Raw genomic sequence first — 21,618 nt, 5'->3', positions numbered from 1 at the left:
AACTTTCTTTAAGAAAGAAGGAAAGTAAATGGGTGAAAAAGGGAAGATGTCTTGAACCAATAATGCTCAATGGGCAACTAGTCTGGATCTTTTACCACCATAATTTTGCCATTAAGTTCCAGTTCTCCATTAACCTTTCATCTCATCCCAACTTTGGCCCTGATCTCACAAACACATGTTTTGAGTACATTTATGCATCCAAGTCCTGAAGCTAAACTGAGCTGAGTTTCTCTTATCTAATGAAAGTACTGGCTTAACAAAAGAATGAAGATTCACAAATGTTGCTGCCTAGCAAATTTCCTCTTTGAAGAGGAACCCCTCTCTTTTTGTGTCCAAGATGACAATACCATCACTTAGAGAAGAAATTATCCCTCGTGCCTAGTAGCTTTCCAAATGGTAAAGCAAATCCATAGCTTTTTTGGTTGAGCTAGACTATAAATAAAGCAGCACAATGGCAAAAGAAATGCTTACTGTAACTGTGGTTCTTCAAGATGTGATGCAGATGTGTATTGCACTTAGGTGTGTGTGCGCACCTCGTGCACCAGAGCTGGAGAATTTTGCCTAACAGCACCTGTAGAGGGGTAGTGCTCACACCTCTTGCCCTTAACCCCTCCCCTGGCCTCTTGCCCTTAGACCTCCCTCTCCCCAAGTTTCTTTGCCCCCAGACGCCCAGAGACTAGACTCTGATGCAGTGGGATGGATGGTGCATCATGGAATACACGTCAGTAACCATTTATTCTTCTTAGAGTAGATGCAGCAGTGTATTCCACTTAGGTGGCTTACAAGCTACCCACAGAAGGTGAGTCTAGGGGTCTATTTAAACAACGCCTACAAGACTGCCTTCCCAATATTTGCATCTGCTCTGGATGCTGCGGTAATGGCATAATGGTTTGTAAATGTTTGTATCAACAACCATGTGGCAACCCTGCAAATGTCCAGGATCGAGACGTCACTTAAGAACACTACCGATGTAGCTTGCACCCTCCCAGAATGAGCTTTCACCTGTTTCATATGCAGTCTTGATGCAGGAAGTTATCCACTTAGAGATCATCTGTGAGGAAACTGCCTGTCACTTCATAGGGTATGCGTATGACGCAAACAAACGAAGCAAAGCCCAAAAGGGTTTAGACCTGTCAACATAAAAGGCCAGACATCATCTAACATCCAAAGTGTGAAGATGCCTCTCCTCCAGAGATGAAAGGAGCATGGGGAAAAAAACACAGGCAAATATACCCCCTCGTTTAAATGAAACTGAAAGACCACTTTAGGCACAAATTACAGCTGCGGCTGCATCATCACTTTATCTTTGATGGCAGAGCCTCCTTACATGCAGTTCTCCAAAGCCAGGAACTCTCACGCTCTCCTTGCAGATGTTATCGCCACGAGGAATGCGGTTTTTTGACATAAGAAAGGAAAGAGGCAGGATTCCAGAGGCCTGCACAGAAGTCCCATAGGGGCTGCTAAGAATGTGTTAAGGTCCGACAAGGGAACTGGTTCCTGCACTGGCAGATGGAGGCACAAGATTCCTTCTAAGAATCTCACCACCATGGCACTCAAAAACACCGATCTTCCATGAATGGGTGGATGAAAGGCTGAGATTGCTACACCCTCAACAAGTGAAGCCCAAGGCCTGATGACTGAACATGCAGCAAATACTCCAAGATGTTTTGGATAGCCAGCAATGCCTGAACTCCGCAGACCAGTGACCACACTGAAAATGCATCCACTTTGCCGAATAGGCCATTCTGGTGGAGGGTTTTCTACTACTGAGTAGGACCTGTTCAACAGCCACTGAACACTGCTCTTCTCCCTCATCCAACCATGCAGCAGCCACGCCATGAGATACAGGGAGCTGAGCCCGGGATGCAGAGTGCAACCACGACTCTGTATTAGCCGGCTGGGATAGAGAGGAAAGGATATGTTAGGCTGAATCAGCAGCACAAGAAGGTCAGAAAACCAGCACTGCCTCAGCCATGCCAGGGCAACGAGGATGAGCTTTCAGCTGTTGTCCCTTCTGGCAAACAGATTGATCACTGGATGCCCCATGCTGCAAAGATGACTCACAGAACACTGGGCTTCAGACACCACTCGTGATTTAGAGAAAAATTCCTGGTGAGATGGTCCGCAATATGATTCTGGACCCCCGGGCAAGTGATCAACTATCAGAGATACTCTAATCAAAGCAGAATTGCCACAACCGGATTGCCTCTTGGCAGAGCATGCTGGAGTGTGCTCCCCCTTGCCTGTTCACACAATACATCACAGTGGTATTGTCCATAAGTATGTGAACTACTGAACCCTTGATGTGGTCTAGGAAAGTGAGATACCCATTGTTGATGGCCCAAAGCTCCAGGACATTGACATGCAGTGGAACTTCCTGCTCTGACCACAGGCCCTGAATCTTCAGCGATCCCAGATGCTCTCCCCAACCAATCAGGGAGGTGTTGGTGACAACAGTCCTCATTGGTAAGCACCAGATGAAGGGAATGACTTGAGATAAATAGGCCCAATGGCCTGTGATGGGATATTAGATGGCGTGGGATCTGAGTTACCCAGGAAAGAATTTTCTATAGTATCTAGCTGATGAATCTTGCCCATATGCTCAGGGTTTAGCTGATCACAATATTTGGGGTTGGGAAGGAATTTTCCTCCAGGGCAGATTGGAAGAGCCCCTGGAGGTTTTTCGCCTTCCTCTGTGGAATGGGGCATGAGTCACTTGCTGGAGGATTCTCTGCTCCTTGAAGTCTTTAAACTACGATTTGAGGACTTCAATAGCACAGATATAGGTGTGAGGTTTTTTGCAGGAGTGGTGGGTGGGTGAAATTCTGTGGCCTGCGTTGTGCGGGAGGTCAGATTAGATGATCATAATGGTCCCTTCTGACCTAAATATCTATGAATCTATGAGATACATTTGCTTGAACTATCCACCAGCACAAGGAGTCCAGGATCAATGAGGGGAGGTACAGTCCTAAGCTACATGTGAAGAGGGCAAAGGTCCACCTTTGCAAATTGAATCTCCTGTGTGCATGCAGACATATGGCCTAAGAACCTCAGGCATAAGTGAACCATCATGGAAGATTGAAACTGCAGACTGAGACAAAGGCAGCAAATTGTCCAGAAAAAGTCGGTTAGCAGAAACACTCTCAAACTCGTAGAGTCTATTAGGGCCCCAATGAACTTGATTTTCTGAGTGGGAACCAAGATTGACTTTCCAGTGTTTAGAATGAGACCCAGATGGTTGAGTAAGCAAAGTGTAATGTGTAAGTGAGAAAGGACTTCTTCCCCGGACCTGTCCCTGAGAAACCAGCCATCCAAATATGGGAAGACATGGATTTCCTTTTTCCTGAGGTACGCTATCACCGCGACCATACATTTGGTAAAAACCCAGGGGACAGAAGACACAGGGAAGGACTGTGTACTGAAAATGGCAGGGCACTATAATGATAGAGAAATGTTCTGGGGCTCAGGAGAACTGCCACTTGGAAATAAGCATCCTCAAGGTCCAGAGCAGCAAACCAGTCATTCTGAGTCAAAGCGGGGAGGGTAGCTGATTGGGTAACCACGTGGACCCTCATGTATCTGATATATTTGTTGAGATTGCAGAGGTCAAGCATAGGTCTTAACCCTCCCTTGGATTTGGAAATCAGGAAGTACCCCGACACCGGTGTTCTGGAGGAACTTCCTCTACCACTCCCAAGACCAGCAAAGAGTTGAGCTGCTTGAGGAATAATATCTTTTGAGAGGGGTTCCTGACAAGGGTCAGAGAAGGGGGTGGGGGGAAGAGAGTAGTGGAATTTTGTCATGTTTTGTATGAAGCAGACAGTTAAATGTCATGGGATCACACTATGTTAATATCAGCACTTCATTATACTGATTAAAAACACACATGGATCTTAACGTACACATTTTCATAAGGAATATCATAGTATTTTCTTTTTACAGCTAGAAACCAATGCAATGTTATCATCACTACTGAATAGCTAGACCATTTCAATCTAGAGCTAAAATGTCATGTCAGTTATCTCACAGGCTTTAATTTTACCTTGTTTAATTTGCCCTTGAGCTGCATTACTGGAAGCTGGTGGGGGAGACTTCATTTTAGACAAATCTGGGGTGCCTGGCCTAGGAGGCCTAAAAATAAACAAAAAATTCAAAACTTATTTTCCAAAAGATATTTATTCTGATTTAAGTGTCCCATTAAAAGAGTGTCCCATCAAAACACTTTAGTTGCTATTAAAATTGAGGCTTATTAGCAATTCACAGATAATCCTAATTTCTCATCAAGTATAACTGAAATATCATCAGTATAATTTATTTAGAATTTGCTAATCTATTTAAAAGTTATTGAGAAAACAAATACAAATATGTGAGCCTAATTCTCTCTATCTTACAACCATTTTATGTGCTGAAACAGCAATTAAGTCACACTGGTGTAAAAAGACCCACAACAAGTATAACATAATGGATACCCATACCATGATCATCTAGTGCAGCTGTAATAGGTGTTCAATAGCACAAAGCTATAAAGAGTAACAGAATAAAATAAAATTAAATAAAATAAAAATATTGTTTTACAATAAAAAAATCAGAAGGCAAACAGGTTATTACAAGATAAGTAAATACACTGAATCCTTTTCATACCTGATTGGACCCTTCTTCATATGGTCTCCAATAAAAGTTGCATTAGTCATACTCATCAAAGTATTCGCCAAAGAGATAATAGATAGGAGATGCTGAGTAGTGACTGCACGTGATACTCCATATGTCCCCCTTCCTAGTCCCTCTGAAATGGACATTTTCCTTTCTACTTCCACACTACCATATGACGGTTTGCCTATGGACTGGTTATATCCTGGAAGCATCAGAGACATGTGGCCTCCTCTAGATAGCAGACCAAAGGACACAGAACAGTGCGGTTTAAGCATGCCAAGGCGATCAAGACAAACATCATCTAGAACTTCATTCAAACCCCAGGCATGAAGACAGGACATAAAAAGCTTTGCTGTGTCCATGGTTAGATTATACTCTAATAAGGTTAATGGTTTAGATTTGCTGGAGCGATATTCTGGGTCACTGTCTTCCCTTCTCTGTCTCATTGATTCTTCATCCTCATCTTCATCATCAAGAAGATGTTCCTTTATGTTCTCTTTGATCGTTTCCTTGACTTGCTGGAAGAGCACTGCTGCTCGTTTGCCAGCCAGAAAAGACCCCCCCTTATCAGAACTACCAGATGCTTTCTGTAAATTCTCTGGGGAAATGAGTGCAGTATTAGGCCTAGAGGCTTCTTCAGTCAGTAGCTGAATAATCAGAGCTTCTACATCAAAGAAGAGCACATGTATATCTGGATCTGTTAGGTTAGTCTTTATGGCTTGAACCATCAGAGAATTGTGTGAATATTTAGGCAAATTCCCCTGCAAAGAAAAAAGAAAAAGTACTGATTAAAATGAAAATAACATCTTCACTTTATTAATATTTTCAATCTTTTCACAAAGTTAGTTTATAAACATAAGCATTACAGGTAAGAAAAGTTTGAGAACATATGAGATTTAAAATACGTAATTCAAGTGCCTACGGAAAACATCATACGATTCCATTTAAGACACCATACACAAAAGAGAGGAAACATAATAGCTTTGAAATATCATTGGGTGGGTTTTAGCTTAAGTACATGCAAATTTTAGTTACACAACTCCATCAATGAAATACCAATCAGCAGTCACTTCTCATTGGTTCTTTAGATCATGAACCCTAAAAGATAACAGCTATTCTACAAATATAAAAGAAACCCATATATTCTGGTCTATTAAATTCAAACCAAACCAAACCAACCTCCCCCACCCCCCCCCCAAAAAAAAAAACCACACACCTTTGGTATTTCAGACACTAATAAAATTTGCAAAAACAAGGGCATAATTTAGCCTACTATGCCAATTTATGTGATCAGAAGCTGAAAAAGTAAAATAGATACTCCTCAAGTTTGCATTTTTCTCTACTGTTCCACCCCTCTCCCCCAAAAAACAAACATACACTACTGATGGAGAAAAGCCAGCAGGAGTGTAAAGAAGAAAGGAATAAACAACACCAACATTGATTTCTAAGTACGATTAGAATTCTATTTTCTCCCTGTAACCAAAGTAGACATTAATTCCGGAGGAAAACACATTTATATATTTATATAGCACTTTAATATCTGCTACATCAGAAATGTGATAGTTTCCTTTTAAAATGTCATATATACAAAGGGTAATTGTGAAGCTATTATTCTTGCTGCTCAGTTTAAGCAATGGACTGCAATATGTAAGGGTCTGACGGGAAAAAAAATAAAAGGATTGATATGTGGTCACTGTATAGCATTTCCAAAACCCAAAATGTGGAAAAACTATCGGTGGAGTGCAGGGACTAATTGAGTAATCAAATTATGCTTTTCGGGGGGAGGGAACTTGATTGCGGTCAGTGACTGTTTCTTTTTTGTCTGAAAATGCAGTCTTTTGTTATAATTTACAGAATTGTAAGATTTGAGGGGACATGTATCTGTATCTTTGCCTTCATGTTTAAAGTAACTGTCCACTGGGAATAGAATAGCTTCTTTTATCATTTCAAATGAAATACCCTTACCTTGTACAAGGCTGAGAACAGAAAATAAAGTTACCTTTAGCATTTTTTATATCCATCAGATTGAATGGTTTGCTAAATCATTGCCACATTTGGTGAGAGCTGGACAAGCAGTGGGGGAGGTCCAGGTTAGGTATGAGGAAAAACTATTTCATTAGGAGGGTGGTGAAGCACTGGAATGGGTTACCTAGAGAGGGGGTGGAATCTCCATCCTTAGGAGGTTTTTAAGGCCCGGCTTGACAAAGCCCTGCCTGGGATGATTTAGACTATAACAGGGTTCAAAAAAGACTTAAATAAATTCATGGAGAATAGGTCCATCAATGACTATTAGCCAGAATGAGCAGCGATGGTCCCTAGCCTCTGTTTGCCAGAAGCTGGGAATGGGTTACAGCAGATGGATCGCTTGATGGTTACCTGTTCTGTTCATTCCCTCTGAAGCACCTGGCATTGGCCACTGTCCGGGGACAGGATGCTGGGCTGGATGGACCTTTGGTTCTTATGTTCTCTTTTTCATTTTTCTGTGTTAGTTCATTGGAGAGCATACTCATGGTCTGATTTCACCTACTGAAAAATAAATCCCACTAACCACACACCCCTACTTGTAATGTACCACCCTACACTAGCACCCATTTAATTAACAATTACAAACCATGCTTGATGGGGATCCACCCTGAAAGAAATCTTTCCCGAACTCCCTCTTCTGGCCTTCAAACAATGCCTCTTCCACCAACCTCACCAAGCTCATCATCAGAAGCAAGCTCCCCACAGACCAGGACACACCAACTTAAAGCAGCACCAAACCCTGCCAGAACAGATCAAAACATGCAGACATATCTCCACTAGTATGAAGATAAATAACCCCCTCAACACACCTCTCAAGATGAAAGGGTCCTACTTATGACAACATGTAGTGTACCTCATCCAGTTCATCAAATGCCCCAGCAAGAACTATGTAGGTGAAACCTGACAATCACTGTGCTCTCCAATGAACTCACACAGAAAAATGATAAAGACAAAAAACACCCACGGGCCAACACTTTTCACAAAGTAATCACTCTGCAAGTGACCTCTCAGTCTTCATCCTCAAAGGAAACCTGCACAACACTTCAAAAGATGAACCTGGAAACTTAAATTCATAGCTCTGCTGGACACTTAAAAACGAGAGACACTGGTTTTACAGCTCCTTACAACAATTTGTAACACACCTACTCCCTGTTAACCCTTTATTACCCACTTCATTTTAAGTGGCATCCTACAGTATGTGTGAAACCCTTATGCTTAACTATCTGTCCCACCTTGTACTTAGTTCAGATACTCTGGTTACCTTCTCCAGAACTGAGGAAGAGCTGTGTAGTTCAAAAACTTGTCTCTTTCACAAACAGCTGGTCCGATAAAAGACATTACCTCAACTACCTTGTCTCTCTCATATCCTGAAATCACCACGGCTACAGCACTGCAAACAACATAGAAATTGCCATACAGATCAGACTAGCACTCCACCTAGTCTAGTCTAGTCTAGTCTAGAATAACCTGCCCTTAGTGTAAGTTTCTTCCTAACATAGGTAGATAGTGATTGGCTTATACGTTTAAGCTCTCCATCTGTTCTAAAACAACTGTTGTTCTATTTAATATAATTTTGGATATGCAGAGGCTGGCATCACTGATGGAGGTGAGGATTGACAACTTAGTGATATATAAGATGCTATGGTAGGCAAAAACCAAGGAAAGTCTTAAAAATGAACAGTCAGTTTGTATCTGATATGATAGACATGGGGGAGTCAGTGAAAAGATGTAAATAGCAAGATGTAAATATATCAATAATAAAGTCCCCTATTATTTTTCCCCTCTGTTAACTAAATAACCTTCTTTTTTCCCCACTACTCTTTCCAACTAGAAATCTTTCAGTGTTTCTATCATAAATTCTTTTGAGGTGAGGTGATTAGAAGTTAGTAAAGTACTCAAGGTGAAGGCTTAGTACCAACTTATACAATTATATTCTCAATATTATTTTCTATCCCATTCTTTATAAATCCTAACATTTTGTTTGCTTTTTGACTGCCTCCATGCACTGAGCAGATATCTTTCTTGTGCTGTCCCCAATGAAGGCTGCATCTTTCTCTGAGTGTTTACAATTAAATTTAGAACTCATCGAGCCATATGAGTGCATTACTCCTCCAAGATGCAGTACCTAGAATTTTTCAACACTGAATTTCAGCTTCCATTGTGGTGACTATTTTTGCCTGTGTTTTTAGGCCCCCCTTGAGTCCCTCAAAGGACTAACCTAGACTGATCTAGACTAACCTAAATAATTAAATCTGCAAAATTTTGCAACCTAACTGTTCATTCCATCTCTAGACCCTTAACAAATCTGTTCAACACTATAAGTCCTTGCAGAGATCCTAGATGCATGCCATTTAACCTTTGGCCAATTATTCTTATCCTTTTTCTCTGTCTCTTTGCTAGTTTCTTCTAATCCAAGATAGTACGTGCCTTTCAACCCCATGGCTACTTCATTTCCTTTAACAGCTTCTTGTGCAGGACTTTGTCACAGACTTGTTGAAAACCTAGGTAATTGACATCTACTCTTTTTCCTTGCACCACCATTTTGACATGATCAGGAAATTATAGTATATTGGAAAGGCATAATTTTCATTAACAGAAGTAATGCTGGTTTGTCCCATATTATCTCCTGCTCAGCTAGGTGTTTTATAAAATACTCTAATTATTGTTTCAACTATTCTAATAGATTAGTATCCTTATTTCAGTACAAAATTCCAAAGATCATTCTAGCACTGTTTTAAAAGATACGTACATGTGCTATTCCCCCATCCAGTGGTATAGTAGATTATTTTAATGAGAGTGCATATTTATGTTAGAAGCTCAGGTCACTCCACACTTGAATTCCTTCAGAAGTATTCCATAAAGATATGAAGTCCTAGTTATTTGGTGCTGTCCATCTTATCAGTTTCTTTCAGAATTTCTTCTTTTGACATTTCTGTCTTTTGCAGTGCTTCATTTATTACCTAAATGGGGTCATTATCACTACAGCAGATGTTCAGGAGAAGAGGGACCTTATCTTCCTCAACTGCTTCCTTTACACACTGATAAGGCTTATTTGTTTTTGAGATCTTCATTTATTTACTCCACAAAATTCCTCTCAACCTTTATAACTTCCAATTTACATATTATCTGAAATACTTTATGTTCCCTTCACCTGGATTCAGTTGGGAAGGATTCACACTTTTTGAAGGATACTAGCTTACTTCTTATACTTTGTCATTTAACCAGACTCCTCACACCTTCTATTTTATTTTTTTACTTTCTGCTTTATCTGTCTATGAATATGTATACTTGTTAAGGGATGATTATATTCCATGTTTAAAGTTCCTCATATTTAACTTTAGGGCCTTTTGACTAGATTCTTCATAGAAAAAAATCTTCTAAAGTTTAAGGTTCATGTTAGATTTTGATCAATCCCTCCCTGAGGATTTTGAATGTTATTGTATTGTGGTACCATTACTTAGTGTTTCAGCTATAGTTACTTCCTGAAACAACTTTTCTATGTTATTTAGGACCAAGTCCTCCTGTGTGCTCTAGAACTAATGCCAAGAAGCAATCATTTAAAGTGCTGAGAAATTGCTTCTATAAAACTTGCTCAGCTGTGATATGTGACTAGTTGTTTCGGGATGGGGGGGGAATGGAAAATCATCATTATTGCATCTGTATTTGATTTAGTTGTATCTTTGATTTTCCTCCACAGTGCACATTTAATGTATTTTCCTGATTCAGAGGCTGGTAGTACAATGCTACTAATATATTTTTATGATGATGATTTGGAATTGGTATGCATGCAGATTCAGTTACATGGTCCTTTCCACTTGAAATCTAATGTGATAAAATTTCTACATACTCTTTCAGATACAGTGCTATTCCCCCACCACAACCTAATGTGCACTTCCAGTACAGTTTATAATATACAACAAAGTGCCCTGGTTTGACATGCCCTGTGTTTCAGAAGTGTCTATTACATCAGTCTCCATCCAGTCTTCTTTAGCTAGGCATTCTAGCTCACCTATTGTTTTGCTTTTAAGCTTCTTACACCAATATACAGAAATGTATAGCTTTTATTCTTGACCACATACTTTTATTTAACTCCTTTACTTGAGGCCCTGTTATTTCTCTGGAACGAACCTGCGATAACAACCTGGACCTCCTTCATTTCAGTTTTAATTTCTCTTTGCTGGATATACAGTTTTGTATTAATGAAACCCCTAGCAGATGTCTTTGGGTATGTCTATATTAGAAACACTACAATGGCACTGTTGCAGTGAAGATACTTACTACAGTAACAGGAGGATTGCTTAGAGAGGATTCCACCTCTCTAAGAGGTGTTAGCTAGGTTGACAGAAAAATTCTTCTGTCTAACTTGTGGTATCTACACCAGGGCCTAATTTGGCTTAATGATACTATACAAGGCATAAAATTTTTCACAGCCCTGAGCAATCTAGTTGAGCTTACCTAACTCCGTAAAGTAGACCAGCCCTTAGGGCATATCTACACTACAAACTTCCGCTACCCCAAGTTTGCATTCATGGGATCACAGTTACGTCAGCATAAAGCTGCCGCAGTACGCATAGTTCTTGTGCACATGCATACTTGGCTCTCTGCATCCACCCTGCCATACTCACTAGGAGTGCTTGTTTCAATGCACAGCGCAGCACCCTGAATTCCTACCCCTGGTGTACAACTTACCACCATCCAGGGCACTGACTTATGGGAAGTTTTAGCAATGCATGGTGGGGAAGAAATGAGTCATGCAGGAGTGACTTGGACAGAGGGGTCAAGTTCACATCATGCAACTTTCTCAACCCCAAATGCCATCTCTGTACCATATTTTTTGTAAATCCCATGAACCCACAATGGACTTGTCACAGTCCGCCATCTGACAGAATGATGGAGCCTGCACAGCTCTGGACTATTGTCATGAGCATTGCAAACACAGGATGCACAATCCTCTGGTAATTGCAGAGCTGCAAGGAGAGCCGTAGTGAACATGATGATTTCCTGGAGGTCAGATGACTGTAGAACATAGCGAGACCCAATTAAAGATTGTTGATGGCATTCACAGCGCTCCAAATGGTGGAACACCACTTCTGGGCTTGAGAAATGAGCACTAACTGGTGGGAATGTATCCCAGTGCAGGCTTGTGACTATGAGCTGTAGCTGTAGAACTTTTGGATGCATAAGGCAACATTCCTGGATTGATGCGCCAAGTTTACCCCAGCCCTCAAGTCCAGGGACACCAGAATGAGAGCTGCACTGGCAGTGGGGAAGGGAGTAGCAATCACATGCAGAAAAATTGCAATGCCAGATTGCTACCAGTCAGTGGGAAATCACTTTGCAGTTGGAAAATCCACTGTGGGGGTTATTGTCACACAAATGAGCAGGGCCATTAGTCGTCTCCTGCTACACAGGACTGTGACTTTTGGCAAAGTGCAACTGATGACTTGCAGCAATGGGGTTCGTGAACTGTGATAGAGCGATTGATAGCACGCATATCCCTATTTGGGCACCAGACCCCTTTGCCACAGAGTGCATCAACAGATAGAGCTATTTTTCTGTGATTAGGCAAGCACAGGTGGATCACCAGCGACACTTAACCAACATCAGTGTTGGCTGGTCATGGAAGATGCATGACTCTCGCATCTTTAAGAACACTGGACTGTTCAGAAAGCTACAAGCAGGGGCTTTCTTTCCCATCTGGCAGATAACTATTGGCAATATTGAAATGCCAATAGTGATCTTGGGGGACCCAGCCTATGCCTTACTATCCTGGTCATGACACCGCACACTGGCCACCTTGACAGCACCCAGGAGAGATTCAACTACCAGCTCAGTTGGTGCAGCAAGACAATTGAGTATGCTTTTGGTACCCTGAAGAGGTGCTGACATAGTTTACCCACAAGATTGGAACTCAGTGAGAAAAATATGGTTTAGCTGCCTACTGCATCTTGCATAGTTGTGAAGTAAAGGGGGGAAGTATCCATTATGGTGGAAGGTAGAGGTGGAACTGCTGTCTGCTGCATTTGAACAGCCAGATACAAGGGCTATCAAAAGAGATCAACGTGGAGCTATATGGCTCAGGGAGGCTTTGAAAGAGCACTAACAGCGAGCCACAGTAATGCACTGTGCTCTGCCCGGCCCTGCAGTTTGGGGCCCTGTTAGGAACTGTGAGGTGCTTGGTGCACATCTATGGAATGTAACAGACAATGCACCCTATTAACTTTGTGGCGCTTGCTGTACATTTATGATTATTACATTGTTTGTCAGGGATTCTATGAGCTCTGTCAAAGTGTACCAATCACAAATAAGTGGGTGCTTTCAATGCCACCAGCCATTTTGCAACATACGTTGCGACTTAACAAAGATTAATTATTTACCAAACAATAGAGTTTTACTACATAATAAAACACATCAAAAAAATTTCTGTGCAAGTTAAAAGCAAATACATTACAACCTTACCAAATTTATGTGTAACCCTTTTGGGGTTTAGAGAGCGTGGCCCCTTTAAATCTTTGTCCTGGGGTGGGGGCAGGGGAGCATGAAGGGAGGGAGAGCAACAAGATTTGTGTCTGGAGCTCCACACAGAAGAACTACAGCAAGCAGGTCCTCACATAGTGAAGCAGCCGAGAACCTGCCCAAAGTCTGGAAGGACAGAGCGGCTGACCAGGAACATCCCAGGACAGGAGCAGCACTGTGCCAAGGAGGAATCACCTGAGAAGGACAAACCGGAGCTGGACCCAGCATCACTGTTGCCCAGAACTGTATGGGGCAGTGAGTATGGGGCTTGTGACTTTGCATTGGTAGTAAGAAGGGAGACTGTAACTAGCTAAGTGGGTTTGCAGAGAGTGGCAGAAGAGGACACAAGAGCGGTTTGTTGGGAAAAGTTTAGTGGTGCCAAAGACGACCAGGAACACCCAAGTCTCACCCCCAGATTGGAACTTTGCCCAAGACTCCTGAACTCTGAGTGCAAATGCATGGCTTGGTGTTTTTCCTTTCAGACAGTGATACCACTGGGTCTGTGGGGCCTTGTGTTGAATGTAACACTGTGTTACTGCTCCCCCATCATTCCCCTGTTGTTTTTCTCCATTCAGCCCTCTGTGAATAAATATTTCACTTTCCTAGATTCATTGTACTATACCAGTATGTGTGTGTTCACTCCGGGGGTAGTTTTGGATCAGGTGCCCCTGGGGTGGAAGGGACTTTCCTTGCTGTGTTCCTACACACGCCTTTTCTCGGCTGGAACTACCTGCAGAGTAGGCTCCATCTTGGCAACGAGGACGTTAAAGTTACATATGGAACAGAGCTTAAAGACGGGCAAGGAATGTTCATGTCCATTTTAGCTACACATACATCAACCATGGCTTTAACAGGTCAGTGTATGGGAAACTGTGTTTGTCCTTAATGTCCCTCGATGTGGAGTGATAGGGGCAGGAATGTGGCCCCTGGTGCTGCATGGAATGTTGAGGGAAGTATAGGGAATGTTGCCATTCTCCATGGATTGCAAAGGGAGGCAAGCCTAGGTTTGTTGAACCTGTAAGTCCGGAATTGTCTGCAGCATCAGCATTTGCTGCCAGAGAAGCCCAAATATGTCCTGGTGCATCTTCCTCTCCAACTCCTTGGCCTTTCTCCTGTCCGCTCTCTCCTTCGCCATACAGTCTGCAATATTCATGATCCATGCCCTCTGTTCATGGTCGGATGCAGCACTGGTTTGCAGGATCTCGCTGAACATGTCACCCCTAGTTCTCGTCTTTCTCCTCCTTATCTAGCTCAGGCTTTCCACTGATATGGAGGGGGAACCCCTCAAGGCTGCAATGGCAGCAGCTACAGATAACACACACACAGGTACCATTGTCAGTACAGTCACAAGAGAAAGTTAAGATCCAGAATTCCCTTAAAGTTAAAGTTTTAAATAATACAGACTTATTGACACTTCTGCTTCAGAGTGCCTGTGCACAGTTCCACTCACAGCACCAGCCATACTCCGTATGGCCCTCCAGGGGGTGAGGGAAACGAGGAGGGAATTGCTCAGTTGAGTATGAGTATTAGGCAATGACACTGAATACTGACACCGTTTTCGTAGGCGGTGTTGATTTTAGCTAATCTTTCTCTGGAAGGTAGCAAAAGCAGAGAGAGCACAGCTGCTGCTGGGGTCCCAAAGCCACTCCCACCCAGCATGCTGCTAACCTGTTTACTACAATAGTGCCTGCTGAAGTTACCACCGACTGGCACAGGAAAATGTCCGACCACAGAGGAAGAAATAAGACTGTTACAAAGCTTTGGAAGAGGATTGCAGAGTACCTCCATGAATGTTTCATAGCGATCTCTCAGGAGGATTCATGGGACTTCTGTATGTACATAAACAAACTTCTCTGCATGGCCCTTATTTCTACAGGGGAACAAAAAGCAGACAACTCTCTCTCTGTTAAACCAATACCTCTTCTAGTATGAGCAAATTGATGAAAAGTGATGAATAGTTGAGTCCTGCTAAATTGGGGACATCATCACTGTAATGAGAGGTTTAAGAGTAGCAGCCGTGTTAATCTGTATCCGCAAAAAGAAAAGGAGTACTTGTGGCACCTTAGAGACTAACAAATTTATTTGAGCATAAAGCTTTCGTGAGCTACAGCTCACTTCATCGGATGCATTCAGTGGAAAATACAGTGGGGAGATTTTATATACAGTGGGCCATTTCCAGCAGTTGACAAGAATGTGTGAGGAACAGTAGTGGGGGGAAATAAACATGGGGACACCATCATAGGGCCTAATCACATTAGCCACACTATCAGATGCTCGTTCACCTGCACATCTACCAATGTGAGATATACCATCATGTGCTAACAATGCCCTTCTGCCATGTACATTGGCCAAACTGGACAGCCTCTATGTAAAAGAATAAATGGACACAAATCAGACATCAAGCATTATAACGTTCAAAAACCAGTCGGAGAACACTTCAATCTCTTTGGTCACTCAATTACAGACCTAATGGTGGCAATTCTTCAACAACAAAACTTCAAAACAGACTCCAGTGAGAGACTGCTGAATTGGAATTAATTTGCAAACTGGACACCATTACATTAGGCTTGAATAAAGACTGGGAGTGGATGTGTCATTACACAAAGTAAAACTATTACCCCATGTTTATCCCCCCCACCCCCCGCCCCTACTGTTCCTCACACATTCTTGTCAACTGCTGGAAATGGCCCACCTTGATTATCACTACAAAAAGGTTTTTCTTTCCCCCCTCCTTCTCCTGCTGGTAATAGCTCACCTTACCTGATCACTCTCCTTACAGTGTACATGGTAACACCCATTGTTTCATGTTCTCTGTGTATATAAAATCTCCCCACTGTATTTTCTACTGCATGCATCCGATGAAGTGAGCTGTAGCTCACGAAAGCTTATGCTCAAATAAATTTGTTAGTCTCTAAGGTGCCACAAGTACTCCTTTTCTTTTTACTGTAATGAGAAACACTCTTACCTGAGGATCCTTCCCCTGTATTGGGCTCACTCATGCTTGACTACCAGTATAGTCAGTACTGACTGGACTGTGGTGGAGACTCAAACAGGTCCTAGCTTGTGGTATAGCTGGACCCCCTCCCCCCCACGGCTGCATGTCCCCCATCTTTCTCCTCTTCTTCCTCTACCTCACCACCCCTGTTCATGTCAGGGGCCTGTGATTCTGGCTCCTCGGAGGTATCCACAGTGGTGTGCAGGGTGGTGGTGGGGTGTCCACAAAGTATGGCATCCTGCTCTTTCTAAAAATGCCACATCTCCAGCTTGGTACTGGATCAACTGTTGGCCTCCCTGGCCTTGTGATATGCCTGCTGCAGTTCCTTTGCTTTCATGCAGCACTGCTACTGATCCCAGTCATACCCTTTCCCCTGCATCTCCTGTGCAATCTGCTTGTAGATGTCCAATTTCCTATGGATGGTCCATAGCTGTGCTTGCACCACCTCTTCTCCCCATAGGCTCAAGAGATCCAGCATCTCCTGTCTACTCCAAGGCAGTGCACATCTCGGATGTGTACCCAGCATGGTCAGCAGGGCAGCTGTGCACAACAATGGAGAGCTGCTAGGTGTGCTCACCAAGCCGGACAATCAGGAAAAGGCATTTCAAAAAACTGCTGGGCTTTAAAAGGGAGCAGATGGGGCCTTCTGGACTCTGTGACTCCTGGACAGTGGAGTTCACAACAGTGGTCAGTGTTCGGCATTGTGGGACAGCTGCTTAAGGACTGCTAGGGTCAACACAGGTAATGCAGTCTTCATTCATCCTGCTTTGACCTCAATACATCAGCTATGGCCTGCATGCTGCAATGATGCCTGCTGAACTGGTGTTACTGCATCGGTGTATTGGAGAGCACAGAGATAAGTTTAAGTGTAGACACATTCACAACTAGGTCGATGCAAGGCGGCTTACTTCAACCGAACTTTGAAGTGTAGACCACGCCTTAGTCTGACTCAAGTGTCCCTCTGTATCTGGTAGTTTTCCCTCACATCCCTTTCCCTAGTTTAAATACTCCCCAAAAAACCCTTTTTGAGCCAGCAGTCTAAATAAGATGCTGCCTAGCCCATCAGGATAGGCTATCCCTTCCTAACAAAGTTCCCCTCCAATTCCTAATAAATGTCAACCACTCTTCTTTCCATCATGCAGTCTTCCATGCATTAAGACACTGAAGTTCTCAGTCTAGTTGTTCCTGTGCACCAGAAGCAATTCAGAGAAAGCCATCATGGAAGCTCTGGTCTTAAACTTTTCCCTAATCATCTAAATTAATCATTCAGGATCTCTCTCCTGTCTCCTGATATCAGTACCAGTACAGTAGAACCTCAGAGTTACACACACCAGAATTATGAACTGACCTCATTTTGAACTGAAATTATGCAATTAGGCAGTAGCAGAGATCCAAAAAAAAAAGCAAATACAGTACAGTACTGTGTTAAACTTAAACTACTGAAAAAAATAAAGGGAAAGTTTAAACTCAGATTTGACAAGGTAAAGAAACTGTTTCTGTGCTTATTTCATTTAAATTAAGATGGCTAAAAGCAGCATTTTTCTTCTGCAAGTAAAGTTTCAAAGCTGTATTAAGTCAATGTTCAGCTGTAAACTTTTGAAAGAACAACTGTAACAATTAGTTCAGAGATACAAACATTTCAGAGTTATGAACAACCTCCATTCCCAAGGTGTTCGTAACTCTGAGGTTCTACTTTATGTACCATTACTATGCATCCGATGAAGTGAGCTGTAGCTCACGAAAGCTTATGCTCAAATAAATTGGTTAGTCTCTAAGGTGCCACAAGTACTCCTTTTCTTTTGCGAATACAGACAACATGGCTGTTACTCTGAAATACGTCTTCCTTATCACTCACTAGAATGTTTTTATAAAAATCCATGTAAGATCAACCCATTTCTCAACCAGTCAGCAAGTCACTGAATGGTTCTCAGTGCTATCACATGCTCAGTTGTCAATATTTCTAAGGACTGAATCCCCTAATATGCTACTCAGTAACATGCTACTAACATGCTAAGTCAACAGCTTGGTCTCCTGGAGAGAAATTCTCAATGTATGAGGCATGAATCAACCTCTTCTCCCTCTGCCAGAAGATGGATCTCATCTGTCCCTCCATTCAACCTTGGTTTCCACTCATCATGACAGACTTCCTCACCTGGAGTACCATGACACGGGTGTGTCTGCTCCAGCGTCTCTGTAAATAAATATACGTGCTGTCTTCCTCTACTCTTCCAGTTCATCAACTCTAACCTCAAGCTGCAGTTCTTGGACCTTGAGATGCATGAGCTGCTTGCATCAGGGACATACACAGGCCACCTGACTACAAGGTGAACTGTCACACATGTAAGTAATCTAACATTTGCTCTTACACAGAGTTTGGATTGCTTAAGAATTTTGGTCTGGAAGGAGACCAAAGCCCTGAGGTAAGTGGGAAAGCGGGATACCGGGAGGAAGCACAGGCAGGAATGTCTGTGAGGGGAGGGCTCCTGCCTCATACTGAGAATGAGGGGCGATCAGCAGGTTATATCAAGTGCTTATATACGAATGCACAAAGCCTTGGAAACAAGCAGGGAGAACTGGAGGTCCTGGTGACGTCAAGGAATTATGACGTGACTGGAATAACAGAGACTTGGTGGGATAACTCACATGACTAGAGTACTGTCATGGATGGTTATAAACTGTTCAGGAAGGACAGGCAGGGCAGAAAAGGTGGGGGAGTAGCACTGTATGTAAGGGAGCAGTATGACTGCTCAGAGCTCCGGTACGAAACTGCAGAAAAACCTGAGCGTCTCTGGATTAAGTTTAGAAGTGTGAGCAACAAGAGTGATGTAGTGGTGGGAGTCTGCTATAGACCACCAGACCAGGGGGATGAGGTGGATGAGGCCTTCTTCCGGCAGCTCGCAGAAGCTACTAGAACGCACACCCTGGTTCTCATGGGTGACTTTAATTTTCCTGATATCTGCTGGGAGAGCAATACAGCGGTGCATAGACAATCCAGGAAGTTTTTGGAAAGCGTAGGGGACAATTTCCTGGTGCAAGTGCTAGAGGAGCCAACTAGGGGGGAGCTTTTCTTGACCTGCTGCTCACAAACCGGGAAGAATTAGTAGGGGAAGCAAAAGTGGATGGGAATCTGGGAGGCAGTGAGCATGAGTTGGTTGAGTTCAGGATCCTGACACAGGGAAGAAAGGTAAGCAGCAGGATACGGACCCTGGACTTCAGGAAAGCAGACTTCAACTCCCTCAGGGAACGGATGGGTAGGATCCCCTGGGGGACTAACATGAAGGGGAAAGGAGTCCAGGAGAGCTGGCTGTATTTCAAGGAATCCCTGTTGAGGTTACAGGGACAAACCATCCCGATGTGTCGAAAGAATAGTAAATATGGCAGGCGACCAGCTTGGCTTAATGATGAAATCCTAGCGGATCTTAAACATAAAAAAGAAGCTTACAAGAAGTGGAAGGTTGGACATATGACCAGGGAAGAGTATAAAAATATTGCTCGGGCATGTAGGAATGAAATCAGGAGGGACAAATCGCACCTGGAGCTGCAGCTAGCAAGAGATGTCAAGAGTAACAAGAAGGGTTTCTTCAGGTATGTTGGCAACAAGAAGAAAGCCAAGGAAAGTGTGGGCCCCTTACTGAATGAGGGAGGCAACCTAGTGACAGAGGATGTGGAAAAAGCTAATGTACTCAATGCTTTTTTTGCCTCTGTCTTCACTAACAAGGTCAGCTCCCAGACTGCTGCGCTGGGCATCACAACATGGTGAATAGATGGCCAGCCCTCTGTGGAGAAAGAGGTGGTTAGGGACTATTTAGAAAAGCTGGACGTGCACAGGTCCATGGGGCCGGACGAGTTGCATCAGAGAGTGCTAAAGGAATTGGCGGCTGTGATTGCAGAGCCATTGGCCATTATCTTTGAAAACTCGTGGCGAACGGGGGAAGTCCCAGATGACTGGAAAAAGCCTAATGTAGTGCCAATCTTTAAAAAAGGGAAGGAGGAGGATCCTGGGAACTACAGGCCAGTCAGTCTCACCTCAGTCCCTGGAAAAATCATGGAGCAGGTCCTCAAAGAATCAATCCTGAAGCACTTACATGAGAGGAAAGTGATCAGGAACAGTCAGCATGGATTCACCAAGGGAAGGTCATGCCTGACTAATCTAATCGCCTTCTATGATGACATTACTGGTTTTGTGGATGAAGGGAAAGCAGTGGATGTATTGTTTCTTGACTTTAGCAAAGCTTTTGACACCGTCTCCCACAGTATTCTTGTCAGCAAGTTAAAGAAGTATGGGCTGGATGAATGCACTATAAGGTGGGTAGAAAGTTGGCTAGATTGTCGGGCTCAACGGGTAGTGATCAATGGCTCCATGTCTAGTTGGCAGCTGGTGTCAAGTGGAGTGCCCCAGGGGTCGGTCCTGGGGCTGGTTTTGTTCAATATCTTCATAAATGTGTGTGGATGGTGTGGATTGCACTCTCAGCAAATTTGCGGATGATACTAAACTGGGAGGAGTGGTAGATACGCTGGAGGGCAGGGATAGGATACAGAGGGATCTAGACAAATTGGAGGATTGGGCCAAAAGAAATCTGATGAGGTTCAATAAGGATAAGTGCAGGGTCCTGCACTTAGGACGGAAGAACCCAATGCACAGCTACAGACTAGGGACCGAATGGCTAGGCAGCAGTTCTGTGGAAAAGGACCTAGGGGTGACAGTGGACGAGAAGCTGGATATGAGTCAGCAGTGTGCCCTTGTTGCCAAGAAGGCCAATGGCATTTTGGGATGTATAAGTAGGGGCATAGCGAGCCGATCGAGGGACGTGATCGTCCCCCTCTATTTGACATTGGTGAGGCCTCATCTGGAGTACTGTGTCCAGTTTTGGGCCACCACACTACAAGAAGGATGTGGATAAACTGGAGAGTGTCCAGCGAAGGGCAACAAAAATGATTAGGGATCTGGAACACATGACTTATGAGGAGAGGCTCAGGGAACTGGGATTGTTTAGTCTGCAGAAGAGAAGAATGAGGGGGGATTTGATAGCTGCTTTCAACTACCTGAGAGGTGTTTCCAGAGAGGATGGTTCTAGACTATTCTCAGTGGTAGAAGAGGACAGGACAAGGAGTAATGGTCTCAAGTTGCAGTGGGGGAGGTTTAGGTTGGATATTAGGAAAAACTTTTTCACTAGGAGGGTGGTGAAACACTGGAATGCATTACCTAGGGAGGTGGTAGAATCTCCTTCCCTAGAAGTTTTTAAGGTCAGGCTTGACAAAGCCCTGGCTGGGATAATTTAATTGGGGATTGGTCCTGCTTTGAGCAGGGGGTTGGACTAGATGACCTCCTGAGATCCCTTCCAACCCTGATATTCTATGATTCTAGGAAGCCTATGGAAGTGTTCATTTTTAACAGGTGTTTGGCAAGGTAGAGGGCCAGCTGAAAATACATT

General features: G+C 43.3%; 1 protein-coding gene across 4 annotated transcripts in view; it reads right to left on the bottom strand.

Annotated features, from left to right (window-relative positions):
• WDR7 (WD repeat domain 7) overlaps positions 1-21,618 on the bottom strand; it is a 385,156-nt gene that overhangs the window by 265,415 nt on the left and 98,123 nt on the right. For all 4 annotated transcript variants that reach the window (XM_084629121.1, XM_084629122.1, XM_084629120.1 and 1 more), the window contains 2 exons: positions 4,642-5,411; positions 4,043-4,131 (listed from right to left, as the gene is read on the bottom strand). In XM_084629121.1, coding sequence (XP_084485247.1) covers positions 4,043-4,131; positions 4,642-5,411 — 859 coding nt within the window. The remainder of the gene's footprint in view (positions 1-4,042; positions 4,132-4,641; positions 5,412-21,618) is intronic.

Source organism: Lepidochelys olivacea, assembly GCF_965140295.1.
Source record: "Lepidochelys olivacea isolate rLepOli2 genome assembly, chromosome: 5".
In the NCBI taxonomy this organism is placed as follows: domain Eukaryota; kingdom Metazoa; phylum Chordata; order Testudines; family Cheloniidae; genus Lepidochelys; species Lepidochelys olivacea.
The sequence above is the reverse complement of the archived record's forward strand: the minus strand, read 5'-3'. Positions and strand labels throughout refer to the sequence as shown.